This window comes from Coturnix japonica, chromosome W (genome assembly GCF_054131305.1).
Source record: "Coturnix japonica strain WE chromosome W, WE-NBRP24, whole genome shotgun sequence".
In the NCBI taxonomy this organism is placed as follows: domain Eukaryota; kingdom Metazoa; phylum Chordata; class Aves; order Galliformes; family Phasianidae; genus Coturnix; species Coturnix japonica.
In genome coordinates this window covers 9,557,718-9,579,765 of record NC_140701.1, presented here as the reverse complement: position 1 = coordinate 9,579,765, position 22,048 = coordinate 9,557,718, and the positions used below count along the sequence as shown (strand labels likewise).

At 47.0% G+C, this 22,048-nt stretch overlaps 2 protein-coding genes and 1 long non-coding RNA gene across 3 annotated transcripts in view; 2 read left to right on the top strand and 1 right to left on the bottom strand.

Moving 5' to 3' along the window:
- LOC146754483 (uncharacterized) overlaps positions 1-22,048 on the bottom strand; it is a 211,584-nt gene that overhangs the window by 4,219 nt on the left and 185,317 nt on the right. The gene's annotated exons all lie outside the window — the stretch shown is intronic.
- LOC146754485 (uncharacterized) overlaps positions 1-22,048 on the top strand; it is a 138,825-nt gene that overhangs the window by 35,120 nt on the left and 81,657 nt on the right. The gene's annotated exons all lie outside the window — the stretch shown is intronic.
- Positions 9,880-17,236, top strand: LOC146754487 (endogenous retrovirus group V member 2 Env polyprotein-like). Its single transcript, XM_085527708.1, has 2 exons — positions 9,880-9,911; positions 15,468-17,236. Exon 2 carries the CDS (start codon positions 15,642-15,644, stop codon positions 16,956-16,958), a length of 1,317 nt encoding a protein of 438 aa, XP_085383834.1. The 5' UTR covers positions 9,880-9,911; positions 15,468-15,641; the 3' UTR covers positions 16,959-17,236.

Here is a 22,048-nt window from a genome sequence, read left to right as displayed (position 1 = left end):
CTTGGACTTGACAGGCCTCTCCTCCTGACCCTGAGGGTACGTACAGCAGAGCTTCTGCCTGGAGGGATCACATCCATATGGCAAGGCAGGCTTCGGCTGGTTAGTGAGCAAGGCCGGGAAAGCTCGCTGTTGTGGTTTTGTAATTTGGTTGGTATTGCTATTCCACATCAGAATGTCATGTGGGATAATGGGAGTTAAGGGGACAACGTTTTTCTTTCTTTTCTTTTTCTGTGGACTACCTTAAATGGGCATGGGGGGAGGGAAGTGGCACTGGAGGGAAGGTCAGGAAGGGGTTGGGGTCTAAGCCGGTTCCCTGCAGGAGACAGCGTGGTTGGAACTTCCCACCTCCCACAGCCTATCGGTGAGATTTCGCCTTTTTTTTCTCCTTGTTGAAACTCTCTCTTTGCTGTTTAGTGTCACAGGGTTCATTAAAATGCCGCTTGTTCTCAGATCGTTGTTTTTTTTTCATTTTTTCCCTCCCTAGGGGGAAATTCCTATTCGCAATCTCCCTCACCATCCACTCTCTTGGAGCGCACGTGGCCGGGCCGTGCCTCTGTGCAGTACCACGCTGTTAGAGCAGGGATGTACTTTGTCCCTTCTCTCCCCGGGTTTATTTCCACTGTCACGGAGTGAGCTCTAGAGAGAACTCTGTGACAAAACGCATCAATCACGTCACAGCTTCAACTATGGCACTTATGACTCTTGGATTGCAAGCAGCACGTACTGTGCGGCCATCACCTGCCTCCTGATGAGGCCTTGGATGAGCCAGATAACAGTTAGTGTAAAGCATAAGATCACAGAGCCAATTTCCAGACACATGAGCACAGTGCCATGAACACCACCAAACCACAACCAATTCCAGAAGTCAGAGATACCCAGCTTGCTGCCCCACAAGTCGCGACTGATGTACCCTTTCTTTTCTAAGAGCCTCTGCAAAGCATCCTTCACTCACTGCAGGGTGGTAGTAGTGTTCTTTTCCCCGTCGGAGGTTCTATTCCTTTTGAGCGTGTTAAGAACCTCAGTCATTACTGCAATCCCGGTGACCTTGGTTAGTGGCCAATGGAGGGTGGAGCAGCACCCTCTGAAGTTCCTCCTCTTCCTCATCCTCCTCATCCACCAGCACTCAAAATGCCCCTGGCATGTTGCACGGCACAGCCACTGAGTAGGTGCAAATGAGGGCTCGCCAAGGGTCCTGGCATGTCAGGTGTTGTTTACCGACACATTGAAGGTAAAAACTGAGATATTAAGTCTTGCGCTGTAGTTCCCTGGCTTCAAGAAATACCCAAGGAGGGAAACCCCAAATGAGCAGAGTGAGAAAGGGTCCCCTACAGTGATAAGGCCAGGCATATCACGCCATTCTCCCGGTGGGAAGTCAGAGTGGCCAACTCTTTCCAGAAAGGAGATGCCACATGGTTGAGCAGAAGTGAAAGAATCAAGGATAGGCAATGTAGAGGTCTTACCCTGGAGTTCATGGAAGATTGTATTTCAGGATTTAAGAAATCTAGTCTTGAACTGAAACATCTTTGTCTGGAGTATATGACTCCCTGGCCGTCCAATCTGGTCTGATTCTGCAAACACAATGACAATGCAAAGCGTCAGCGAGTCACTGCTATCCTAGCTAAGCCTATAACAATAACAGTAAATGAAAAGCAGATGTATCCTTCTATTCAGGCTAGAATATGGGGAAGCCTTGAACAGATCACAGATCTCCTTGACGTAATGCTGGACAGTTTCATCAAAATTTGTGCCACAGGGGACTTAGGATCCATTAAGGCTGAAGTTACAGCAACCACCACAGCCCTTCTTGAACTGTTCTCGTCCGACTTCTTTGACTCCTCCCCTCCCACCCCTGTTGATGGTTCCTGATCTAAAGTCGCTTTGGCATCGGTATTTGGTATTTCACCAGCCACAGGCTCCATCTGATTCCCCTTGTCCAGTGCCGCGTCTGAGGGAGTGGCAAGGTTGTCAGACTCAGACTTGGGACAAACCTTATTAGACAAGCAGTCATACACTGCTTTCCATAGCTGCTGTGATTCCTCCGCCCAGGAAAAAAGACATTGCAATGACCCAAAGGCTGGAAGCAGATTTGCTGCTTCTTTACTACCAGTGCAAGAATAGTTCTGGAATAGTTATCCTCCCGCCTTCTCTAAATTACCTTTTCTAATGCATTCCCCAGGGGTTGAGCCAAACCGCTTCTTCATCATCCAGTGTATTAGCGGCTTCAGTTCCTTTTCATGGACTGGATAGTCCACATTCTGCCCTGTCCCTGTTAGCATACTCACCACTCGCTTCAATGAAGCCATAATGAGCAGCCTTCTCTCACCACGAGTGTGCACTCAGTTGTATCAAATTGGGGTCACCAAATGTTGCCACGATGCTAAAGACCTGCGTTGATTGAATGGCAAACCAGCTAGGCTAGCCCCCTACATTCTGGACATCCACAGCTCAGAGCACACAGAACAGACACACGCACCGAGTACCCCTGACCCAAATGTCCCACACATGTGTCCGTCCCCTGGTGCACTCAGGCAGAATGTAAATGAGTTTCAGGAAAATAATGAATATGAAGATGAGTTCCAGGAAATTTGTTGGATATGTATCTGTTTGGCTTTCAAATATATAACACTTCTGCTTGCAGGTATGCAAGATAAGAATGATCCCCTTACACCAGGTGCCTGATAAACATATTCCTACTTTATAACCTAACTCTGGGTTATAGAGTTTGATTCCGCAACTCAAAGCCATGCCTCTGGAATCAGTCTGTCCACTGATGAATAAATAATATGTCATCCAAATGCATTCAGCAGAGATGAGCCTGCTGTCTATCAAGAGCTTTCAGCCATGGAGCCCCAGGGAAATCTCCAGGGGAAGCAGTGAGAAAGAGAAACTCAAATCCTCGAGTGTGCTGATCTGGGCTGGGCTCCTGGGATACAGGGAGCTCATACATGTGGGCAAAGCTGCAGAGAGACAGCTGTGCCCAGGAGCAGCTCTTGTGCACAGCACAGCCTGCATCTCCCAAATTTTTAGTATCAGCTTAATGTTTTGGTGCTTTGTTTTCAAAGTGGTGTCCTATGTGCAGATCTTCATTGCCGTGCTGAGGATGCCCTCTGAGCAGGGACGGCACAAAGCCTTCTCCACGTGCCTTCCTCACCTGGCCGTGGTCTCCCTCTTTCTCATCACTGCCTTTTTTGCCTACCTGAAGCTCCCTTCACTTTCCTCCCCACTCCTGGATCTGACAGTTGCACTTCTGTACTTAGTGGTTCCTCCAGCACTGAACCCTATTATCTAAAGCTTGAGGAACAGGGAGATCAAGCACGCTCTCAGCAGGGTGTTGCAATATGCACTATTCCAGGTTCCATAAAGTGCACATCTTCCTCACAAGATTCCCTGTGATGGTTCTTTATCTTTTATTCGTGTTTGTATTTTTGATTTTGTGTAATACTGTATTTTGCAAATACACCAGATTGGTGTATGCCCGCAGTTATTGGCCCCGACCAAGCGGTTGTTCAGACACGCAAGGGTTAGCACACAGGCTTGAAGAACCATATGCCACCAGTGGTGCCCCTTGTGAGGCAAGACTGTTGTGTTTTATCCCCCTGTGTGGGTGCTATACTGGGGTAGACGGTGCACTGTATCACACTCGCACAACTAACAAAAGACAAAAGGCAAGGTGACTAGCTTCAACCAACAGCACCTTTATCTGCCAGCAACATTCCACTGCATGAGCTTGAATCCCCGCCCCATATCCTTGGCAGTCATTATACCCATTATTGTGTAACTCTACCTCTCCTGTTGGAGGGGGAAAGGGGGAAGAGAAAGGGGTGGAGCTCGTAAGGCCAGAAAGGGGTGGTTCTTCTGCCTCTGTAAGAGACCATGCTTTTTACATTACTGTCTCAAAGTTTGCTGAAATGGACAAGTTCAGGCAAGTCCTGGCCAAGGTTCCAGGGTTCCCTTTGTCTGAGACACACAGGAACCAAGGTTCGAGAAATCCCTTTGTTCAAGAGATGGACAAGTCCGGGAGCTATGAAAGGGAGATAAGATGCAGGTTAATGGCCCTAAAGTGGTCTTTTTGTGTGGGCCTATCTCAAGGAAGATGGCCATCTCCGAGGAATTCACATGACTCTGACCCAAGCCTTCCAGAAATGTCACGAAAGCTGGGAAGAAGAAGGATAAAAAGGGCACGTACAAACCCCGAATGGAGGTTTTCTGACACCAGATGCCTCACTACGGAAACAAGGAGGTTTTCTGTCATCAAATGCCTCTCTACATGAACGCCTGCATGCTGAAGAAGATGCCTGCATGCTGAAGAACCTTTTAGGTTTTCTAGGTATCTGACCTCAGATTCCTCCACCGTTGTCCTACTGCTGCCTACTGTCTCTTCTGAGATTGCTGCTCGAGACTCTGCTTCGTGAGACCTCGCTGCCCGAGACTCTGCTTCTTGAGACCTCGCTACGTTGACCACTTTCTCTGCGTTTCACCGATCTGCTGTTTGCGGCCTGCTACACTGCTGCTGCTCTCCCCTACGCTTGTTTTGCCCCAGACCAACGTTAACAACGTGCTACGGGACACTGCTGCATCCAGGAGGTGACTATTACCCGCTTTAACGTAATTCTTGCTCTTTTCTACCTTTTTCTATCGCCTACTTTCCCTTCCCATCACCCTAATTTTGATATTCGTCGCTCTCCCTTCCCCATCCCCTCAATTGTCTATCATTTCTAATAAACTGGTCGGATCAACATTTGAATGCTCTTCTTCTTAATCTCACGCCGGGCATAACATATCAAAAGAACCTATGCCTCACTCCTAAATTGGAGCGAGACAGCCCCCCCCCAGTGAATGTGGTGAATGGTCGTAAGGCTGCGATGGGGACCAGAGGATGCTGGTGTGGCCCGATCACAGATTGGTTAAAAATAAGAGAAGAGGTGGAAGAAAAAGGCTTTTCGGTGGCCGTAGAGGCGTTCTGTGAAGTGATGAATAATAACCTTAATAATATAATAACTTTAATAATATTGCTTCTGGATAAGCAGAAGTCCGCAACCTTAACCAACGAGGGGCTTGCAGATGCTATCACTAATGTGATGGCTGCAGCTTCTGTACCACTGCGAGCCATAGAGCCTTCCAAAGGCCCTTGTTATCAGTGTGGCCAGTATGGTCAAATTAAGGCTCAGTGTAAAGCTACAAGTGGGGGAGAGAGAGAAAAAATTGCATGTCAGCAGAGAGAGAAAAAATTGCTTGTCAGCTGTGTGGTAAGGGAGGACATACCGCTTGGCCATGCAGAAACCACAGAGTCCAGCCACAGGGAAACGGGGGGGATGGGGGGGGGGCACAGGCCCGACGCCCCTCCCACATTCCACAGAAAGGGCCATCAACAACACCTATACTCAACCCACTGGTTATGCCAGCTTCACCCTTGAAGTTCATAACACACATACCATGGTGTTAACACTAGACGGTCAAGATCGCCCCTTAGTCAGGGCTTTCATGTCCTACCTTGACTTGCCGCCTGACTTCTCAGGTTGTTACTCCGTTCTGATTACAGCGCTTATTGATTCGGGAGCGGATGGGATGTTACATAAGGACTGGCCTGAAGCTTGGCCAGTGGGCCCCTCTCAGGTGATTAGAGGGGTGGGAGTGACCACCTCTAAAAGGTCCCTGGCTGAGGTGGAAACTGTCATAGTTAACAGAGACGGCTCGCTGGAAAAACTGGCTTTGCTTGTTCCGCTTATTACCAAAATACCAGGGAGTCAACTAGGACAGGATTTCATAAACAGCGTGGGTGCACATATTACAAATTTATAATATAGACCACTGTCTACCAATTGTCTACCACACATGCAATCCCATTGCGGTGGAAACAGGACGCATGCCCTGTTTGGGTAGATCAGTGGCCACTTCCTCATGATAAACTTGATGCACTCCAACAGTTAGTCTCACAAGAGCTTCCATTTGGACATATAGTTCCCTCCCTCAGTCAATGGCACACTCTGATCTTTGTCATCAAGAAACGCTCTGGTGCCTTTCGCTTGCTGTGCCCAATTAGTACCTTTCAGAGCAGTACAGCAATGAGGGCCAGTGTTATCAGCTATATCCAAAGAATGGCCACTGGTGGTCATAGATCTTAAAGACTGCTTTTTCTCCATTCCCCTCGCAGAAGAAGATTGGGAGACGTTTGCCTTCATGGTATCGACACTCAATTATTAAAGTCCCGCTAAGAGATTTCAGTGGTGCGTCCTCCCGCAAGGAATGACGTATCCACCATGATCTGTTAGTTAGCAGTAGGCGGAGTGTTAGAATCAATCAGGTGAGATTTCCCTCAATATATGATCCTGCATTACATGGATAACCTTTTGCTTGCAGCCCCTACCGAGTTAGGGTTACAGACACTTGAAACACAGGTAATCACCACGCTTACTGCTGCTGGGTTCACTGTTTCGGAGCACAAAGTACAGAGAGGCCCAGGAGTTGAATACCTGGGGTATAAGTTTGGTCCTGAATGGTGCAACCTGATGGCCTTGATATTCAGCCACATATAGAGTAACTATGGGACATACAGAAATTGTTGGGAGCCCTCCAGTGGGTTCAGGGCGCCTTGGGAATATCTCCACAATTAATGAAGCCCTTTTATGATCAGCTGAGAGGGTCTAACCCAAGGGAGTCCCGAGAACTGACCCCCTAGATGGCTGCAGCTTGGCAAGAGATCTTACAGAGCTGTATGGAAAAGTTGCTTAAGCGGTGGGATCCTGCCCAGGCCCTTGAAATAGCTGTTTGTAGGTGCGAGGCAGGTGCCGCTGCTATGCTGGACCATTCCCTCGATGCTAAACCACAACTGCTTTGGTGGCTGTTTTCGCTACAGCCTACACGTGCCTACACATCTTGGACTGAGATACTAGCAGTGCTGCTCAGGAGATCCTGACTGCTTTCATTACAGGTCCTGGGGAAAGAGCCTGATACTTGCCGAGTGTGTTTTGTGATGTACAGCCGCTCCCTGAGAGCCTCCTCACAGGGTTACAGGACTTCGGAGGGACGATCACGTCCTCGGACACCCTGCCTATCTTTGATGTAGCTAAACCTCTGGATGTTTCTCTGTGGTTTCGAGTTCAAACCTCTCCGCTTGAGGGGCCTACACTGTTCACAGATGCCTCTTCAAGAACAGGCCAGGGGGCAGTGGTTTGGCAAGCATCTAATAATAACTGGCAGACCGCTATTTTCGTAGACCCAGTGGTTAGTGTGCAGATGCTTGAAGTAATGGCCGTAGCAGTTTCAGTTCACTTTTGGCTGGAGATACCCTGTAATATTGTCACTGATTCCACATTTGCTGCCAATCAGCTGACCAGGATGGGCCGAGAGGGCTTCCCAAGTACAAAAGCTGCTGGTGTTTTGGAAGAAGGCCTGGCTACCTGCATAGCCCCTATTGCAATCTTCCATGTGCATAGCCACTCTGAGGTGCCAGGTTTCTTCACCACAGGCAATGAGGTAGCAGATAGAGCTGCTAGTACACACATTTTTACAGTTCAGGATGCCTGTGATCTTCACTCCACCCTTCAAATAGGTGCCCATACGCTATCTAGGACTTGCTCCATTCCGCTGTCTGTTGCACACGATGTTGCCCAAACATGCCCTCTTTGCAATTCAGCGCTGGTGATAGGGGTGGGAGTGAACCCTCGTAGTCCTGCCCCATTGCAGGTCTGGCAGAAGGATTTCACTTGAGAAGACTGCACGGGGCCCCGCAAATTGTTGGCGTTAACAGTGGACACGTCTTCAACTGTCATTGTAGCCAGTCAGCATGATAAAGCAAACTCATCGGCAGCACAGAGTCACTGGACTGTTGCTATTGCTGTAGTTGGCCAACTTTGTCAGATCAAGAACGATAATGGGTCCTGTTTCATGTCTCGCTCAACAAAGAAATGGTTAGCAACATGGGAGATCCATCATATCACGAGTATCCCTGGTATCCCATGGGCTTCCCTGCTGCAACGTTGTTTGACAAACTGTTTTGATAGTATAAGACAGTGTAATTGTTACTGGCACGTGGAAATGTACTTGAGGCTATGTGGAAGTGTATCTGAGGGTACAAATAGTGGAAGAGTTTACAGAGGAAAAAAGGGTTAAAGAGAAAGTGAGTTTATCTGCACTGACATGAGAGCAAGCCCCCACACCGTTCCTCTGTGAGCAGAGCAGAGCAGAGCAGAGACACAGTCCCCATGTATCAGATAGTGTTATTCTGCTTACCAAATGAATGAGCTCACAACAGAAGAGGCAGATCTTCCTCTCTGCACCATCTGTGGCATACTCTGGAGTTCAAGGCATTGCAAAGCTATGGCACATCTACGTTCTTGCACTGATGACACCTTAGTATGTTCTGGGCTCTCATTTCAATGGCATCTAAAGAAGTCTAGGGTCATGCCAGCTGACAGGAAGCTGGAAAATGTTGTCTCATTGTAAGGAAGAGCAAGAAAGATGACAGGGGCAATTATGGACCTCTCAGTCTCACTCCAGTTCTTGGTAAAATTATGGAGAAAGTGATGGTGGGAGTGACTGAAAAACACCTGACGAACAATTGGGTCATTGGTCACAGCCAACACAACTTCCTGAGGGGAAGGTCCTGTTTAACTGTAGGTCTTTTCATGACAAGGTTACCAAATTGGTTGACCAAGGGTAGATAGTTGAGGTTACCAGTAGAGCTTTTGAGACTATTTCTCACAGTACCCTTCTGCACAGAATATACTGCATACGGCACCAGGTCCATAAAATATAACAAGTGCCTGATTGTGCACCTGGGTAGGGGCAACACTGGACATGCACACTGACTAGGTATGGGACACTGGAGAGCGGTATGACTGAAAAGGACTGGGGGTCCTGCACAACATCTAACTGAACGTGAGTCAGCAGTGTGCCTAGGCAGCAAGGAAGGCAAACGGTCCCCTGGAGTGCATCAAGCAAGTTATTGCAATCTGGGTGAGGTAAAGGATCATCCCTGTCTGCTCTGCACTGCTACAGCCTCACCTGGATCACTGGGTGCACTTCTGGGCACCACAGAGGACATTAAACTATGGGAGAGTGTGCACAGGAGGGCACTGGAACTCAGAGATCTGAAGTTCAGAGTTTCACTGTAACTGACTGCTTGTTCAGACTGAGCCCTTCTCACACCCCATATCCTGCGCTGAGACACAGTGAAGAGTGAGCAAAGCCTCAAAATGGTGGTAAGGTAACACTTTGCTATAGAAAGGGAAAGGGGAACTTAACAGAAACCAAGACAAAGGGTAACTGTAGATAGTTTACATTTAAAAGGGCAGGGAAAGGGGGAATTACAGACACTTAGTCAAAAGAAAACCAGAGAAGAGGGCAATAAAGATAAGAAGAAACTGTCCAGAGACCTCTGACAAGAAGAAGGATTAGATACCCCCGGGCAAGACGATGCTTACGTGGGAGAATGGTACCAGCAGATAACACCAAGAAGAAAACAGAAGAAGAATTTCACCCCAAAACAACGGCAAGGGTCGCGGGGAATGGGGTCAGGGGGAATGAGGGAATGGGGTTGCGGGGAACGGAGCCATAGGGAATGTAATGAATATGTAATCAAACTGAGGAGGAGACTATTGATTATGTATTAGCTTAACCTATATCTGTAACACACTTTTCTCCTTACGGTGTGCAAGTTTGGTGGAGCTATCCCCCTTGCACCCGGCGCTGCGCAACGCTGGAATAAACATACCTGCTTTATAACCCATCTCTGGATTATAGAGTTTGATTCCGCAAGTCAATTTGGCACCCCAGATGGGACTACCTCTGTTTGGCTGCGGGACCAGCTGAGAAGGGGGACGCCTTTCGCGCACCCCGAGATTTCTCGGAAGGACTCCCCTCCCTCATCTGATCACTGCGGGAGCAGACAAGAACCATCTGTCGGCGGAAAGGTATGTGAAACTGGGAAACGGGGGTCCCGTAAGTCATGAGGAAACATCCTACGCAGGGCACAGAGGAATCGGCGTGCTCCCCCCCTAGGGACGTGAGCTCACGGGTTAGGTTAGGTTGCCGGCTGGGTTAGGAGGACTCCCTAGGGAGTGCCTACAAAGGGGCCAGTAAGTCGTATGCATGGTAAAAGGGCTATTGCTCTCATTCAAGTGATTGCTAATTGGGCAGAGCTTGTCTGCTCTCTGGTACAGGGTGATTTGGGTAATCCTGGGATAATTGGTATGGTACAGCGCTGTTTATATAGGTGACCTAAGTCAACAACTAGCACCGGTGTTCTTAACATCTTTGGTTAAGCTTAACAAATGATATATTGTAATTCTGTTTTTTTTAAATTCTGTAATTCTGAATTGTCGTGTGAGTGTGGTGTGAGTGAGATGCTGCGTAGCTGCGGGGCGAGTGCGGAGTCCCGACCCGCGGTTCCGTCCTCCCGCGAGGGAAACGGCCGGGGACGGACGAAGCGAAAGCTGTCACCAATACTTGTTTGTCTTTGTTTTAATACGTGTTTATTTTGTATTATTAGTTACCGGTTGTTGTAAAGTACGTGGTCATAAGTCATAACAATACTGTTGTGTCAGAAGTGGTTTTACTTATAAAAGAATACGGTTGTTTATATTAAGTTACGATGGGGAAATCACAGAGCAAAGAGGTCCCTGAGCGCACACCCCTGGGTTGTATACTGGCACACTGGCGAGATATTGCTGGGAAATCAAGAGGAACCCTGAGTCGGAAAAACTTGATTAAATATTGTAATCAGTGGTGGTTGGTGTATAAGCTGGAGGAAGGGGAGAAATGGCCTCTAAATGGAACAGTAAAATATAATACAATCTTGCAGCTTATGTTGTTTCTGAGGAGAGAAAATAAGTGGGAGGAGGTAGCATATGCAGATATGTTCTTCACCCTCCGCAACCACCCGGAATGGCAGAAAGAGTGTGGAATGGGACCGCCACAAGATCCTTTTGTACTAACTATAGAAAAAGTACGGCGGGAGGCAAAAGAAAGTAAAATAAAACGCTGCTGCTCGTCCTCTAGTATCGGACAGCAGTGCACAAAGACAGGCAAGGTTAGGGAGCCTGAAGAATTGTTGGAATATCTCCAGGTTCAGCGGACAATGAGGGTGAGAAATGAGGAAATCCCACTAGATCCAGAAATGCCTTCCCTTGAGGATTCTAATCCTCCTTCACCCCCTTCACCCTTGGCCCTCCCTTCACCCCCTGAGCCTCCTGCCTCCCCAGTAGCCTCATGTACCCGAAGCCAGCAGCCGTTAACAATAGCTCCGTTGAGGGAAGTGGTACGTCCAGAGGGGGGTACAATGTTAGTTAAAGTTCCGTTCTCTTCATTTGACTTAGAGTCTTGGAAGGAGGTTTGTAAAAACTACCGAGATGACCCATCAAAGGTAGCAAGACAAATGCAGTTTTTAGTTAGACAATTTGAACCAGACTGGAATGATATTCAGTTGCTGTTAGATCAACTGACTGAAACAGAAAAACAACTGGTTCTAAGAACAGCACAAACCCTGCTTGAGGATAGTTTGCGAGGAACAGATGAAGATATTAAAGACTATTTCCCATTACAAAACCCTCGCTGGGACCCAAATACAGATCATAGCAGGGAGCTTTTGGAGAGATACCGAGAATGGGTAATAAAGGGAGTAGAAAGAGCTATCCCCAGAACAGTGAACTGGTCTAAATTATTTGAAGTGAAACAGGGTCCCCAGGAAACTCCCTCGGAATTCCTTGAAAGGCTGAGGAATGTAATGAGAAAACATACCTCCCTGGATCCAAATTCAGAGGAAGGTATTCATCAGTTGGTGTCACTATTCACAGGGCAGTCTGCAGGGGATATAAGAAAGAAGCTACAAAAATTACCAGCACCGGCCAATAGAAATTTGGAAAGTTTGCTAGAAGTAGCTTGGAGAGTGTTTAGCAATCGGGAGGAGGAAGATAGGAAAAAGGACAGACAGATACTGATTGCAGCTTTGCAAGGGACAGGGAGGGGTGAAATGTGCAGAACAAGAAAGCCCCTGGAAAAGGACCAATGTGCCATCTGCCGGAAAAAAGGACACTGGAAAAATGAATGCCCACTGAGAAAACAGAAAAGGGGGGCATGGACTAAGTTCCAAGCCCCCGTAAAGGAGGATTGACTGGAACCGGGCAAGTCTACCCTGGCGGATTCACTGGTTAAGATAAAGCTAGGGAAGAAACAGAAGAGTGTAGAATTTTTAATAGATACTGGTGCGGCTTGTTCAGTACTAAATGAAGAATTAACTCCATTAAGTAAAGAATTTATGACTGTAAAAGGGGCCACTGGTCAACCCGAAAAGGCTTACTTCCTTAAACTTCTGAAATATAAATTGGGGAAGCAGGTAGGGATACATCGATTTTTATACCTACCTGACTCACCACATCACCTCTTAGGACGGGATCTCTTAGAATTATTAGGGGCAGAAATAAAATTTGAGGCAGGAAAGATGCGGTTTAAAGTAAGGGATGATTCTTTAATTGAGGTACTGAGCCTAGCATTGATCACAACAAACTCAACTCCCGAAAACACAGGGATGCCAGAAGAAATCAGTAATCAGGTCTATCCAGGGGTATGGGCAACGGAAATCCCAGGGCGTGCAAAAAACGCCCCTCCTGTGGTAATTAATATAAAGCAAGGAGCTCAACCCCCACGAATTAAACAATACCCCCTAAGGATAGAAGATAGAGAGGGAGCACAACCATTAATTGATAAATTCATGAGACATGGGTTATTAGTGGAATGTGAATCTAAATACAATACCCCGATACTCCCAATTAGGAAACCAGACAGGAACTACCGTATAGTACAGGATCTGAGAGCAATCAATAAAATAGTAGAAGATTTATATCCCCTGGTAGCAAACCCATATACACTGCTTACAAAACTATCTAGTGAATTGGCTTGGTTTACCGTACTGGATCTAAAGGATGCATTCTTCTGCTTACCCCTAAGTCCAGAGAGTCAGCTATTATTTGCATTTGAGTGGGAGAACCCTAAATCCGGCAGAAAAACACAACTGACATGGACAGTGCTTCCCCAAGGGTTCAAGAATAGCCCAACTATTTTTGGGAATCAGCTAGCCAAGGATTTGGAACAATGGGAACGCCCCTCTGAGAAAGGAGTTCTGTTACAGTATGTAGATGATCTATTAATAGCTACTGAAACGGAAGAAGAGTGCATAACATGGACTATCAGTCTACTGAATTTTCTGGGGCTTAATGGGTATCGAGTCTCCCCACAGAAGGCCCAGGTGGCGAAACGACAAGTAGTCTATTTGGGCTACGAAATCACAGCAGGACTAAGGATGCTGGGAACAGCGAGGAAGGAAGCCATTTGTCAGACCCCCGAGCCCCGGACTGCAAAGGAGCTGCGCACATTCCTGGGAATGACAGGCTGGAGTCGACTCTGGATCCATAACTATGGACTTCTGGTAAAACCACTCTTTGCACTTTTAAAAACTAACCCCAATACTCTCACTTGGGATGGGGAAAGCAGAAGAGCCTTTAAACAGTTAAAGCGTGAGCTCATGCAGGCTCCTGCCTTAGAGTTGCCAGACACAACAAAACCATTCTGGCTATTCTCACATGAAAAACAAGGAATAGCCTTGGGAGTCCTGGCTCAGAACTTGGGACCTTATTGAAGAGCAGTAGCATACTTTTCTAAACAACTGGATGAAGTAAGCAGGGGGTGGCCGAGCTGCTTGAGAGCAATAGCTGCACTGGTATTAAATGTTCAGGAAGCACGTAAATTTACTTTAGGGCAGAAAATCACAGTCTTGACATCTCACACTGTTTCAACTGTGTTAGAAGTGAAGGGTGGGCACTGGCTCTCACCGCAGAGACTCCTTAAGTATCAAGCTACCCTGATGGAACAAGATGATGTGGAAATAATAGTAACTAATATTGTTAACCCAGCATCCTTCCTTAGTGGAACCTCGGGAGAACCAGTACTGCATGATTGCCTGGAAACCATTGATGCGGTGTGTTCCAGCCGACCAGACCTGAAAGAAGAACCACTAGAAGATGCTGAGGACTCTTGGTATACTGACGGTAGCAGCTTTGTGCTGCAGGGGGTACGCAAAGCAGGCTATGCTGTGACAACTACAAACAAGGTAATAGAATCAAAAGCCTTGACCCCAAATACCTCTGCACAAAAGGCAGAAATCATAGCTCTAACTCGAGCATTAGAGCTGGCAGAGGGAAAGAGAATCAACATATGGACAGATTCAAAGTATGCTTTTAGTGTTGTACATGCCCATGGAGCAATATGGAAGGAGAGAGGACTATTATCAACACAAGGAAAGGGCATTAAGCATGCCGAGGAAATTTTAAAGCTCCTGGAAGCAGTTCATCGACCAAGAAAGGTGGCTATTATGCATTGCAGAGCACACCAGAAAGGAAAGATGCCGGAAGAAGTAGGAAATGCTTTTGCAGATCGAGAGGCAAAACGAGCAGCAAGGGAAGACCCGGTGGAAATGCATTCTTTAATTCCAGACGGTAAAATCCAAATTGATAGTGAACCCAGATACTCAAAGGAAGATAAAATTCTCATAGAAGATCTAGGAGGGCAAGTGGGAGAGGGAGGATGGGCCACTACCCCACAAGGTAAAATCATTATTCCCACGGCTATACTGTGGGCAGTGATAATGGCTGAACACAGAAAAACTCATTGGGGAGTGGAGGCACTGCATAAATATTTAGCCCAAAGAATAATTGCCCGGAACTTGTATTCCACAATTAGGCAGGTGACACAACAATGCGAGATATGTTTACAGAATAACCCCAAGTCAGGTCATAAAGTCACCCTAGGGCAGATAGGGAAAGGGAATTACCCGGGACAACAGTGGCAAATTGATTTCTCAGAACTCCCAAGAAAAGGGGGGTTCAGATATTTATTGGTATTAACAGACACCTTTTCGGGATGGCCAGAGGCGTACCCCTGTAGGACTAACAGGGCTCGAGAGGTAACAAAGGCTCTGTTACATGAGATTATTCCGAGGTTTGGGGTCCCTGCAGCAATTTCATCAGATCGTGGCCCACACTTTAATGCTAAAGTGGTCCAACAAGTAAGTTCACTATTGGGAATTGATTGGCAGCTACATACACCATACAGGCCGCAGTCCAGCGGTCAGGTGGAAAAAATGAATCACCTAATCAAATTACAGATAGTGAAATTGGGCCAAGAGGCTGGGATACCCTGGCCTCAGGCATTACCACTGGCACTCTTACGAGTTCGTACCAAACCCCGAACCAAGGAAGGACTGAGCCCATTCGAAATCCTTTATGGGAGGCCTTACCCTGTACAGAAGGGAATCTCTATGCAAACTGGGGAAGAAGTATTGAATGAATACATGGTAAATCTGACAAAGCAACTAAAGAAAATTGAAAAAACAGTACTTGGGGCCAGGGCACGGGGCCTAGATAGCCCAGTGCATAATATACTACCAGGCGACTATGTTTATGTTAAATCCCTCTCAGATTCACCTCTGGAACCAAAGTGGAGTGGGCCCTACCAAGTGCTCCTGACCACCCACACGGCAGCAAAGGTGAAAGGACTGACGCCTTGGATACACCACACCCGCCTGAAGAAAGCTCCCAGACAACAGTGGACGGTGAAAGAGGAAGGACCACTGAAGATCAAAATCCAAAAACATGTATAACAGCTTGGTAATTTTTAGCATGACCGTGACAACAGTCGTAGCCTGGCATGGGAACAGCTACCTGAAAATGACTGAGAAAATTGGCCAGGCTTTCAATAAATCTTGCTGGATATGCACGGCCCTCCCTAGAGGAGAGGGAAGAGTGCCTATGTATGGGGTGGCAACACTAAACTGGACAATTCCAAGCTGGGTGGAATATGGGAAATGTAAGTTTGGTCTAGAAGACAAACAAGACAAACCACAGAAAGGTCCTAGGTTTGAGTTGCTAATCTTAGATTCTACTAGGTCAATCTTTGTAGATAGAAAATTTGATAAGGGGGTGGGGGTGGGATGGCGAAACTTAACGGGCATAGGGTGTAGTTGGGAATATGGGAATTCAGGAATAGTAACAGGGATTGTTAGAATTGGGAAATGGGCACAAGGCACGGGATGCGACCCTAGAACAGATGAGGCATCATACTGGGTCTCAGATAAGAATATTCTCGGAATTGCAAGGATGGCTACATCATTTGCTTACCAAGAAAAGATGCCCAAGCCATGTAAATTACCAAATGGGTATTGGTGGCTGTGTGGGGATGGGCATGCACGAAAAGCATTACCTATAAATTGGACAGGGACATGCACTGTAGGATATTTGGTACCTCAAACTACAGTACACGAAGACACCCCACGAGGACTTTTAAGAACTCCCTGGATTCGAACTAGGCACACATACAACCCCTTAGTGCACAGCACAGGCTTTCATAGCTTCTTAAGAATTCTCATTCCATCTCTAGGGGTGACACAACTAGAACAGGCAATTGTGAATATCTCAGCTACTTTAGAAATAGTAGAAAATGCCACAACAGATGCATTACGAGCAATCCAAGAAGAGGTATCCTCCTTATCCAAGGTGGTGATTCAAAACAGGATGGCACTGGATATATTAACAGCCAAAGAAGGGGGGGTATGCACAATAATAAATCAGAGCTGCTGTGTGTACCTAAACAAAGACCTAAGAATTGAAACCGACTTGAGGAAAATTTGGGAACAAACAAAGGTGTTGCACAAGGCAAGTCAGGATAACATAGGTTGGGAAAAAGGATTGTGGGATACACTCACTAGCTGGTTACCAAATTTAGGATGGGTAAAGCATCTCTTTTTGGTCGGAATCATTATAGCCATCTTGGTGCTGTTAATAAGTTTTACCTGTATAGTAGTAAAGTGCTCTATGTGCTTGTACCAAGGAACCGGAAGGGAATACGAGGATTGGAAGAGACATGAGCTGAGACAAAAGGTAGAGAGCGGAGCCTATTTTGAGACCCATTAAGAATCTAGCAGGTAAAAGCCTGCTAGATTAAAGAAAAGGGGGGAATTGAAGAGTGAGCAAAGCCTCAAAATGGTGGAAAGGTAACACTTTGCTATAGAAAGGGAAAGGGGAACTTAACAGAAACCAAGACAAAGGGTAACTGTAGATAGTTTACATTTAAAAGGGCAGGGAAAGGGGGAATTACAGACACTTAGTCAAAAGAAAACCAGAGAAGAGGGCAATAAAGATAAGAAGAAACTGTCCGGAGACCTCTGACAAGAAGAAGGATTAGATACCCCCGGGCCTCTGGATGTTTCTCTGTGGTTTCGAGTTCAAACCTCTCCGCTTGAGGGGCCTACACTGTTCACAGATGCCTCTTCAAGAACAGGCCAGGGGGCAGTGGTTTGGCAAGCATCTAATAATAACTGGCAGACCGCTATTTTCGTAGACCCAGTGGTTAGTGTGCAGATGCTTGAAGTAATGGCCGTAGCAGTTTCAGTTCACTTTTGGCTGGAGATACCCTGTAATATTGTCACTGATTCCGCATTTGCTGCCAATCAGCTGACCAGGATGGGCCGAGAGGGCTTCCCAAGTACAAAAGCTGCTGGTGTTTTGGAAGAAGGCCTGGCTACCCGCATAGCCCCTATTGCAATCTTCCATGTGCATAGCCACTCTGAGGTGCCAGGTTTCTTCACCACAGGCAATGAGGTAGCAGATAGAGCTGCTAGTACACACATTTTTACAGTTCAGGATGCCTGTGATCTTCACTCCACCCCTCAAATAGGTGCCCATACGCTATCTAGGACTTGCTCCATTCCGCTGTCTGTTGCACACGATGTTGCCCAAACATGCCCTCTTTGCAATTCAGTGCTGGTGATAGGGGTGGGAGTGAACCCTCGTAGTCCTGCCCCATTGCAGGTCTGGCAGAAGGATTTCACTTGAGAAGACTGCACGGGGCCCCGCAAATTGTTGGCTGTAACAGTGGACACGTCTTCAGCTGTCATTGTAGCCAGTCAGCATGATAAAGCAAACTCATCGGCAGCACAGAGTCACTGGACTGTTGCTATTGCTGTAGTTGGCCAACTTTGTCAGATCAAGAACGATAATGGGTCCTGTTTCATGTCTCGCTCAACAAAGAAATGGTTAGCAACATGGGAGATCCATCATATCACGAGTATCCCTGGTATCCCATGGGCTTCCCTGCTGCAACGTTGTTTGACAAACTGTTTTGATAGTATAAGACAGTGTAATTGTTACTGGCACGTGGAAATGTACTTGAGGCTATGTGGAAGTGTATCTGAGGGTACAAATAGTGGAAGAGTTTACAGAGGAAAAAAGGGTTAAAGAGAAAGTGAGTTTATCTGCACTGACATGAGAGCAAGCCCCCACACCGTTCCTCTGTGAGCAGAGCAGAGCAGAGCAGAGACACAGTCCCCATGTATCAGATAGTGTTATTCTGCTTACCAAATGAATGAGCTCACAACAGAAGAGGCAGATCTTCCTCTCTGCACCATCTGTGGCATACTCTGGAGTTCAAGGCATTGCAAAGCTATGGCACATCTACATTCTTGCACTGATGACACCTTAGTATGTTCTGGGCTCTCATTTCAATGGCATCTAAAGAAGTCTAGGGTCATGCCAGCTGACAGGAAGCTGGAAAATGTTGTCTCATTGTAAGGAAGAGCAAGAAAGATGACAGGGGCAATTATGGACCTCTCAGTCTCACTCCAGTTCTTGGTAAAATTATGGAGAAAGTGATGGTGGGAGTGACTGAAAAACACCTGACGAACAATTGGGTCATTGGTCACAGCCAACACAACTTCCTGAGGGGAAGGTCCTGTTTAACTGTAGGTCTTTTCATGACAAGGTTACCAAATTGGTTGACCAAGGGTAGATAGTTGAGGTTACCAGTAGAGCTTTTGAGACTATTTCTCACAGTACCCTTCTGCACAGAATATACTGCATACGGCACCAGGTCCATAAAATATAACAAGTGCCTGATTGTGCACCTGGGTAGGGGCAACACTGGACATGCACACTGACTAGGTATGGGACACTGGAGAGCGGTATGACTGAAAAGGACTGGGGGTCCTGCACAACATCTAACTGAACGTGAGTCAGCAGTGTGCCTAGGCAGCAAGGAAGGCAAACGGTCCCCTGGAGTGCATCAAGCAAGTTATTGCAATCTGGGTGAGGTAAAGGATCATCCCTGTCTGCTCTGCACTGCTACAGCCTCACCTGGATCACTGGGTGCACTTCTGGGCACCACAGAGGACATTAAACTATGGGAGAGTGTGCACAGGAGGGCACTGGAACTCAGAGATCTGAAGTTCAGAGTTTCACTGTAACTGACTGCTTGTTCAGACTGAGCCCTTCTCACACCCCATATCCTGCGCTGAGACACAGTGAAGAGTGAGCAAAGCCTCAAAATGGTGGTAAGGTAACACTTTGCTATAGAAAGGGAAAGGGGAACTTAACAGAAACCAAGACAAAGGGTAACTGTAGATAGTTTACATTTAAAAGGGCAGGGAAAGGGGGAATTACAGACACTTAGTCAAAAGAAAACCAGAGAAGAGGGCAATAAAGATAAGAAGAAACTGTCCAGAGACCTCTGACAAGAAGAAGGATTAGATACCCCCGGGCAAGACGATGCTTACCTGGGAGAATGGTACCAGCAGATAACACCAAGAAGAAAACAGAAGAAGAATTTCACCCCAAAACAACGGCAAGGGTCGCGGGGAATGGGGTCAGGGGGAATGAGGGAATGGGGTTGCGGGGAACGGAGCCATAGGGAATGTAATGAATATGTAATCAAACTGAGGAGGAGACTATTGATTATGTATTAGCTTAACCTATATCTGTAACACACTTTTCTCCTTATGGTGTGCAAGTTTGGTGGAGCTGTCCCCCTTGCACCCGGCGCTGTGCAACGCTGGAATAAACATACCTGCTTTATAACCCATCTCTGGATTATAGAGTTTGATTCCGCAAGTCACAGGGCACATGTGGGATATGAACTTGACAGTATCTTTGCACCCCATGCAGAGCCTGGGATCTTCTCTCCCCTTGTATTTCATTCAACATCATACAGACCTCCATTCCACTGCCCCAGGACGTGCCCTGAGCCAACATGAGAGACAGGATCTCCCTACCACTGGTCTTGCAATCAGGGCTTGACCTGTCTGCTTCGTAAGGCAAAGGAGAGGTTTCTTTGCATGCCAGTGCCTTTGCCTGCCTGTAGTCATGGCTTCCAATTATCTGCTCTAAAAAGTCCCTTGCGAAGCTTACTTGGTAATGGCCCTCAGTGGGTCCATTAGTACTCCAAGAAACTTCACTGTTACTTCTGACTTTGTCTTGTTGAGCACATTGGGCAAACTTCTCTCTGCACTGGAGTTTGATGGACTCAGCATCAAATGCGCCCTGGGACCCATTCTAACCTAAAGAGCATCTTGTGCCTTGTGCCTTCCTGTTATCTATTTTAGGTTATCAGAACTTGTTCAGCAAAATGGAGAGATATCTGGAGAGAGCTTAAAGACAAAGAATTCAGCAGACATTTACTGTTTATTTGTTTATAGTTCTGTTTAAAGAAGGTATTAAAGAATCACTGTAAAACTACTTGTGAACATCTGAGCTGAACCAGAGGAATCCCAGCTGCCATGGGTCTGTGGGAAGCTGCATCCAATTTCAGCCCCAGGATTTCTATCTGGGAATGAGTTACCTGCACTGTCTCCTCTGGATAACTGCCCTGCACAGGGCAAGTCCAACCCTCCTTATCCTTGTCTCGGTGCCCTTTTTGTTTCATCAAAAACCCTCTGGTAGGACTCATCACAGGTTAAAAATTGACTGGTGAATAATGGAGCAGATTTTAACGAACAGTTATGATACTGTTGCCTCTCAGGATCTGATGGCCATGAGGACACAGGGACAACTCTGGGGAGATGAGTGGGAAGGATTAAAATGACATTATCTGCTGCTCAGCTGGGCCATGCTCCTGGGACACAAGGAGCTCATAAAAGTGGATGGTGCTGTAAAGACACAGCTGTGCCCAGGAGCAGCTCTTGTGCACAGCACAGCCTGCAGGTGACAGAAAAAGAAGAGAGAAATTGGAGAGAGCTTATAGGATGTGTGCAGAGTGAGCGGGCTGTGAGCTCACTGCAGGAACATTGCTCACAGACCATGACATGGTAAGTCCCTTGCAGTAGGTATTTCAGCTGCTATTCATAGAGGGTTAACTTAATCTGGGACATCCTGTAGCAGATCAAGCTTCAGGCACTGCATGTTTCTTTACAGTGTTAAATCCTTCTGCTACAGCTGAGGGCTTCCATGCTGCAGCATCTGAGCACAGCCCTGAGGGCTGCGTGTCCCAGCACGGCTGCAGGCTGTGCAGCCGGGGCTGCAGGTGGGTGCCCAGGGCTGTCCTGCAGAGCAGGGTCCCTGCTGTGCCCCAGGGGCTGTGTGCCAGGTATGGGACTCTGCCGCCTGCCAGGCTCAGCACTCAGCCTGCCCAGGGAGCTGCCCAGGGCGCTGCGGGGAGACGTGAGGGGGGAAGGAGCCCCCCGGCAGGGCTTGTGCTGCCACAGCTGATGCTTGGGGCAGGGGGATCACAGCTCCACTGCACAACTGAAAGTTTCTGTGCGTACTTTGCAAGAGGAGAGACAAGGTAGCAATTTTCTATTTCTTGTTTGGACGGAAGGCGAAAGGATTGGAAGCAGAAATCTAAGAGTCTGTCAGATTTGAACACAGCTCTGAGACTCCCAATTCTTCTTCAGTCAATTGCTTGTTATGTGAACTGTCACACGTGATATATTTTCAGCCTCTCCTTTTATGAAAAGGAACCTTTCCAAGGGTGGAACTAGTTGAAATTATCAATTTTGTTGACAAGAATAATGCACATTGCAGATAGGCATGTTTCCTGAACAGAAAGTGAATGGCACAAACGTTGTGACAGAGGGCTTTAAGAGCAGTGAGGGTAAAGATATGAGGCACAAAACAGGTGAAAAAGTCCAGGGAGATGGAATAAGACTAGAAGATGAAAGGAAGATTAAAGCTCCATATGCTTCTTCTATTTATAGAATGCTGAACTTCATGACATTCAATTCTATTTGTGGTGC

Bases quoted from the DNA above. Each gene is read 5' to 3' on its own strand.
- LOC146754487 (XM_085527708.1), top strand. From the start codon at position 15,642: ATGTATAACAGCTTGGTAATTTTTAGCATGACCGTGACAACAGTCGTA.